Source organism: Alligator sinensis, unplaced genomic scaffold (assembly GCF_000455745.1).
Source record: "Alligator sinensis unplaced genomic scaffold, ASM45574v1 scaffold78_1, whole genome shotgun sequence".
NCBI lineage: Eukaryota > Metazoa > Chordata > Crocodylia > Alligatoridae > Alligator > Alligator sinensis.
Window position 1 is genome coordinate 454291 of NW_005842171.1, and position 6975 is coordinate 461265.

General features: G+C 46.5%; 1 protein-coding gene across 2 annotated transcripts in view; it reads left to right on the top strand.

The window, feature by feature from the left end:
* LOC102387098 (inter-alpha-trypsin inhibitor heavy chain H3) overlaps positions 1 to 5433 on the top strand; it is a 141205-nt gene extending 135772 nt beyond the window's left edge. For both annotated transcript variants that reach the window (XM_025206770.1, XM_014520940.2), the window contains exons 21-22: positions 4781 to 4892; positions 4980 to 5433. In XM_025206770.1, the coding sequence (XP_025062555.1) occupies positions 4781 to 4892; positions 4980 to 5109 (242 nt within the window). In that variant the 3' untranslated portion in view covers positions 5110 to 5433. The remainder of the gene's footprint in view (positions 1 to 4780; positions 4893 to 4979) is intronic.
* Positions 5434 to 6975: the final 1542 nt, after the last annotated feature.

The following is a 6975-nucleotide window of genomic DNA, read 5'->3' on the forward strand; positions in this document are numbered from 1 at the left end:
GGTTACTACTGCCCAAGTGCAGCACCCTGCACTTGTCAGTATTGAAACACATCCTGTTTTCGTTAGCCCACCCTTGCAACCTATCCAGGTCTTGCTGCAGTCTTTCCCTCCCTACTAGCATGCCCACCTCATCCCAAATTTTGGTATCATCAGCAAATTTGAACAGGTTGCTTTTCACCCCATCATCCAAATCGCTGATAAAGAAATTGAACAGTGCGGGCCCAAGGACCGAGCCCTGGGGGACTCCACTGCCCACTTCACCCCAGGTTGAATATGACCCATCCACCACCACCCTCTGAGTACGACCCTTCAGCCAATTTGCAGTCCATCTGACTGTGTAGGCATCGATGCCACAGTCGCCTAGCTTTTTAATGAGGATGGGGTGGGAGACAGTGTCAAAGGCCTTGCTGAAGTCCAGAAAGACTACATCCACGGTGACACCTGCATCCAATGGTTTTGTGACCTAATCATAAAATGCAATCAGGTTGGTCTGACATGACCTGCCCCTAATGAAACCGTGCTGGTTGCCCTTGAGCATCATCCCTGATGCCAGCCCATCACAGATGTGCTCCTTGATGATCTTCTCAAAGAGTTTCCCCAGGATTGAGGTAAGACTGACAGGCCTATAGTTGCCTGGGTCCTCCCTCCTCCCTTTTTTAAAGATGGGGACCACATGGGCCATCTTCCAATCATCTGGCACCTGGCCCGAGCACCATGAGCACTCGTAAAGCCATGCCAAGGGCCCTGCAATAACCCCTGCTAGCTCCCTCAACACCCTGGGGTGGAGAGCATCTGGACCTGCTGACTTGAACACGTCCAGCCCCTCCAGAAGCACTCTAACCAGGTCCTCCTCAACCTTAGGTCTGGAGGCGTTCCCCTCGAGTCCGTCTTGAAACACAGAGGGGGAATCCCGGTCCCTGCACAAGAGAACAGAGGTGAAGAATTTGTTAAAGAGGTCTGCCTTCTCCTCTGGTGCAACCACCAGATTGCCCAGCACATCTTGCAGGGGCCCCACATTTCCCGGTGCCTTCTTCATCCTCCCTATATATTTGAAAAAGAACTTTTTTATTATCTTTGATCTTGGACGCTAGTCCTAGCTCTATGTCCGCCTTAGCTTTCCTGACAGCCCCGCTACAGGCCCGAGCAGTGGAGATATACTCTTCTTTGGAGATAGCCTTCCACCGGGTGTACGCCGCCTTTTTGGCAACCAGGCATTCCCGGACGTCCTTGGTGAGCCAGGGAGGCTTTTGGGCACTCTTGCCCCCTTGCTTCTTGTTGGGATTGTCACCCCTTGGGCCCTGAGTATCGTCTCCTTAAGGAATGACTGCTCATCTTGGGCACTGAGTTTCCCTGCCCTTGAGAACCCCAGCGCCTCTCCCACCAATCTCCTCAACTTGTTGAAGTTTGGTCCAACAGGGCATTTCCTCTGGTGGGACTGTGCACCTCCTGGGTTAAGTGGAGGTCCTGTATCTCGGCCAGGAACCTCCTGGAATGGTCCGACCTGGCTGACTGCTCCTCCCAGCAGATGTCCGGATAATTTAGATCACCCATGACAACTACATCCCTTGCCTTAAGTTCCTGCAAGCTGGCCTGTAAATTCCCGGTCCAGCTCCTCCCCTTGGTTGGGGGGTCTGTAGTAGACCCCCACCGTTAAATCTCTCTCCCCATGACCCTCTTGTATCTTGACCCAGAGCACTTCAGCTTGCCCCTCCTCCGACCCCATTTTGCTGGCAGAGGATGTGTATTGCTCTTTGACATAGAGCGCCACACCTCCTCCCTTCCTTCCTTCTCTATCCCGCCTGTAGAGCCTATAGTGCTGTAGAGCTAGAATGCTAACTGCCCAGTCATGGGATGAATCCCACCACATTTCTGTAAGCCTTACTATTTCTGGGTTTGAACTGGCTATTCTGAGGGTGAGTTCCTCCTGTTTGTTCCCCATATTTATTCTGGACTCAATAACGTTTTTCCATTTCTTTATTGAAGTGTGGTGCCCAGAACTGGACACAGTACTCCAACTGCGGTCTCACCAGTGCTGATTACAGAGGGAGTATCACTTCCTTAGTTTTACACAAGATGCATCGGTTGATGCATGCCAGCATGTTCTTTGCCCTGCTGGCCACCACATTGTATTGATGGCTCACGTTCATGTCATGGTCAATCATTACCCCTAGGTTCCTTTTGGCTGTGGTGCAAGTCAGTTTGTCACCTCCGAGCCTGTATGTATCTTGAGGATTATTTTGCCCCCAGACAGAGCACCTTACACTTGGAAGTGTTAAACTTCATCTGGTTCCGGTCTGCCCAACTCTCTAGCCTGTCCAGGTCCACCTGTATCAGCAACCTAACTTCTGGCATGGCCACACTGCCCCATAACTTGGCCAGCAAACTTTTCACTCCCACATCCAAACCATTGATAAAGATGTTGGAAAGCACCGGTCTAAGCACAGACCCCTGAGGGACACCACTGGCCACTTCATGCCAGGATGACACAGATCCATTCATGAGAACTCTCTGGATCCTACCATGTAGCCACTTTCCCAGCAACTGAATCATCGAGCAACTGAGCCCACAGTCTTCCAGTTTTCCCACAAGGTTATCATGGAATACTAGATCAAAAGCCTTTTGGAAGTCTAGGTATATAACGTCTACCTCATCTCCCATGTCCAGGTGGCAAAAGATCTGATCATAGAAGGAGATGAGATTGGTAAGAAAAAACCTACATGTGACAAAACCATGCTGGCTGTCATTCAGTATCTTACCTTCTGCGAGCATATTGCACATAGATTCTTTAATGAGCTTTTCCAAGATTTTTCCTGGGATAGAAGTTAAGCTGATTGATTTATAGTTGCCCAGGTCCTCCCTCTTCCCCTTCTTGAAGATGGGTAAAATGTTGGCCCTCTTCCAATCCTCAGGGATCTCCCCTGTGCACCACGAATTCTGAAAGAGCTTTGCCAGGGGTTCTGCAATGACCTCAGCCAGCTCTTTCAGTACTCTTGGATAGAGGCCATCTGGTTCCACTAACTTATAAGTGATTAGCTTTTCTTATTGGTATTGAACCTGCTCAGCATCCACAGTGGGGAGGCTGTCAGTCCTGGCTTGTCCCCTATGAGCCTTATCTCACTTGACTTTCCCCATGGTGCGGTGAAATACCAAAGCAAAGTGGGCATTCAGGAGTTCAGTTTTTTCCTGAATGTTAGTTACCAGTTGTCCCAAGGTGTTAAGCAGAGGTCCCAAACTTCCATGTGTTTTCCTTCTACTCCCTACATACCTAAAAAAGGACTTCTTATTGTCCTTGACTCCTGTGGCTAACCTAAACTCAGTCGCTGCCTTGGCTTTCTTGATAATGTCCATACAAGTGCTAGCCACTAAACTATAGTCCTCCTTGAGGACTGTCCCTACCTTCCACTGTGCATACACCTCTTTTTTCTTTTTTAAGAGGACTGCAATTTCCCTATTAAGCCAGGAGGGTTTACCAGCCCTCCTGCTACCTCTCCTCTTTGTAGGAACAGCATTCTTTTGTGCTTCAAGGATTGTGTCCTTGAGCAACTACCACTCTTCATGCACCCCATTTGCCTTCCCTTCCTGGTCCCTCATCACCTCCCCTACTAATGCTCTGAGCCTGTTGAAGTCAGCATTCTTGAAATCCAGGACTTCAGTCCTGCTGGTTGATTTGTCGACCTTGTGGCGGACGGTGAACCTGATGATTTCATGGTCACTGTAGCCCAGGTTACCCTCAATATTCAGGCCACACACCAAATCATCTCCCTTGGCCAAGATCAGGTCTAGGAGACGGTTACCTCTGGTTGGCCCTTGCACTTCCTGGGTCAGAAAGAGCTCCTCAATCACAGTCAGGAAACTACATGAACGATCTGACCTAGCCAAGTGTTCCTCTGTGTCCGGGTAATTGAAGTCACCCATGACAACCAAGTCCCTTGCGCGTGCGGCCTCTTGTCAGTTCTTGAGAGAACTCCAGATCCAGCTCCTCCCCTTGGTTCAGTGGCCTGTAGTAAATGCGCACAGTTAGGTCTCTAATGTCAGCCTCCAGAGAGGTGTATTGCTCTCTCATGTACAGAGCTATCCCTCCTCCTTTTCTCCCTACTCTGTCCCTTCTGTGCAGGGTGTAACCCTCTAAAGCTATGCTCCAGTCATGTGAGGAGTCCCACCAGGTCTCCGTGATCCCTACCAGGTCATATTGCCCACTAGAGAGCAGTAGGGCTAGCTCCTCCTGCTTATTCCCTGTGCTCCTGGCATTGGTTTACAGGCAGCTGAAGCCCTCAACTGACACCCTCGTTTTCCTGAGACGCTATGGGAGAACTGTTTGGTTAGCATTTCCAGAAAAAAATGATATACCTTGTAGGATATTTTGAAGATTTGTTCATTAAGTTCTTTGAGAGAGTAGAATCCAAGGTGCAGTGAAGAGTAAATTATTATTTAATAGATATTCTGGGGCAGATTTTCAGTGGGCTTCTAAAAAGGCATTTATGTTTGTAGGTGTATCCACATTACATGTATAAAATTCCAGTTTGTACAATGCAAGTACTATCACATACAGACTCAATTTAACATGAATTATTTGCTTATGCAGTTGCTCATTTTACATATAAAAAATCAAGGTATCCACGAATTCTGTGTGCGCAGATTTGGCATTTTGTTGAAAAATTGGCCCTAGGACCTTAAATCCTTCAGAGAGTCTGAAAATCAATGTAGGAACTTAAATGACTTTTTAAAAAACTCTTAACAGTTATGAAATTTTACTAGCTGTTGATATTGCCTCTTATTTTAGGGCAATTTTTCCACCCAATTGACTTTAATATAGTTGAAATCCATCCTGGATCTGATCCCAAGAAACCGGATGCCACAATGATTGTCAAAAACAATGAACTGACAGTAACAAGGTAAATAATAATTAAGTCTTCATCAAACATTATTTTGCTAATGTGTAGGTTGTGCTCTGCTATGAACAATGATGTTTTCTTTTTCAGGGGGTGGCAGAAAGATTACAGAAAAGATACGAAGCATGGCCTTGATATCCCTTGCTGGTTTGTTCATAACAGTGGTGCAGGGCTGATTGATGGAGTTCACACAGACTATATTGTTTCCAGTATATTTTGACACCATTATCCAATTAATCTTCAGATGTGTGTTAAGAGAATATTTTTCTGCATGAGTTATGCTTCCTAATAATCATCAACTACTAAAAATCCTAAGCTTACTGTATTAATGCTTTGTTTGAAACTATCCTCATTTAACAGGTTCTCATGAATCAGGTTACTGAGTGCAGCTGGTCCACACTGTCTTCACTCAACCAATATCTAAGATCTGTGCGCTAAAATATAATATTTGATCAAATAAAACAAATATAGAATGTTGTGTTAAATTCATTTGTGAGGTTTAAAACTCTGATTTATTCTTCTATGTAGAATAAACTTTATATTCAAGGTGAAATGAGCAGTTGATTCTTATAAATGGTTTTGAAAAAAAGCTTGAAAACTTACTGCTTCATTTAGGCTTTCCAGCTGTCATCAGTGCTTAAACTTCAATGAATTTATGTGTTAAACTTTTAAGATTTCAGGTAAATGTCGAACCATGTTATCTGCAAAACAACAAAGCATCTGACTTTTGAGATTTGATAGACCCAGACCTTTTTTGCAAGAGAATTAAAGAAGATATAGCATGTTAAAACTGTTTATCCCTTGATTAGATTGTATTGAGCACTGATGTAGCACCAGACCTGTGGATGGGTCACTGATAGCAGAATTTGAATCTGGACTCTCAATTTTAAAGCAGGCCCTAATTCCTTGACTAAAAGATTTGGCTCAGTTAGCCAAGTGTTTGGCAAGTTCATTGATCACTATATGTGGCCAGTTACCTGAAACGGGAAAAGTTCACACTGAGGCCATGGACTTATACATGTAGCACTACAAGCACTCTTATAGCACTATAAAAATGAGTGTCCAAACATTCAAGCTATCTGTAGTGCCACAAAAGTGGCAGATCTTCCACAAAAAAAAATGTTCCTCTTTCCAAGAGGAATTTCTTTGTAGTATTATACTGCAGCAGTGATGGGGCACCCACAAAGATGTTGCAGTGATGGGTGGGGACATGCAGTGGTGCATGCTACAATGGTGGGGAGTTCCAGGCATGCACCGCACAGGGGGAGGGTATGGATGCATACTGCAGTGGTAAGGGTATCCATATGGCATGCAGCCTGGGGTGTTGACTATGGGGTGTGCAGCCCCCAGCTGCTTAGAAGTCTTGAATTAGAGTCTTGGACAGGCTTGTGCAACCCACACTGAAGTCTGGGTTACTGCTGCTTGTAGCTGAGATAGCTAGCTTAAAGCTAGGCAAAAGGCAGGGCAGTGTGGCACCTTATAGACTTGTTCAGGTAGGCTTGAACTTTTGTAGGCTACGGCTTACTTCATCAAATGCTATGAATGGACTTGCAGAGGGCACGGGGACTGATAAAAAGGGATCAGGTAATTTAAATAGAAAGTATAGAGAGATGGGGAGGAAAGGAGGAGGTAATACTGAGAACCTGCCTTGTGCAGGGGGGCTGGACCAGATGATTTTACAAGGTCCCTTCTAGCCCCTAACAATCTATGACTCTATGGGTGCATCCAGACAAGTGCACACGTGCCTCTTGCCCTGCCTCGAACCCCTTTGAGGCAGGGCAAGAGGCATGTGTAGGAATGAAAAAATGTTTCCCGTCCTGCAAGTTTGCAGCATGAGGAGAAAATTAAACCCCTGGATATCCAGGGGTCTAAAAAAACCAAAACAAAAAAAAGCGGGACAGGCCACGGTCCCAGACCATGTCCTGAGGCAACCGGAGGCTGGGTCCTCCAGGGAGATGCTCTGCCTGCCAGAGCATCTCCATGGTTGGCCCCTTGCCCTGGTGCTGAAACATGAGGCCGGCCAGGCCGCATGTTCAGCACCAGGGGTCTAGTGATGGTGAGTTGGGGGCTGGAGGAGGGGGGAGGG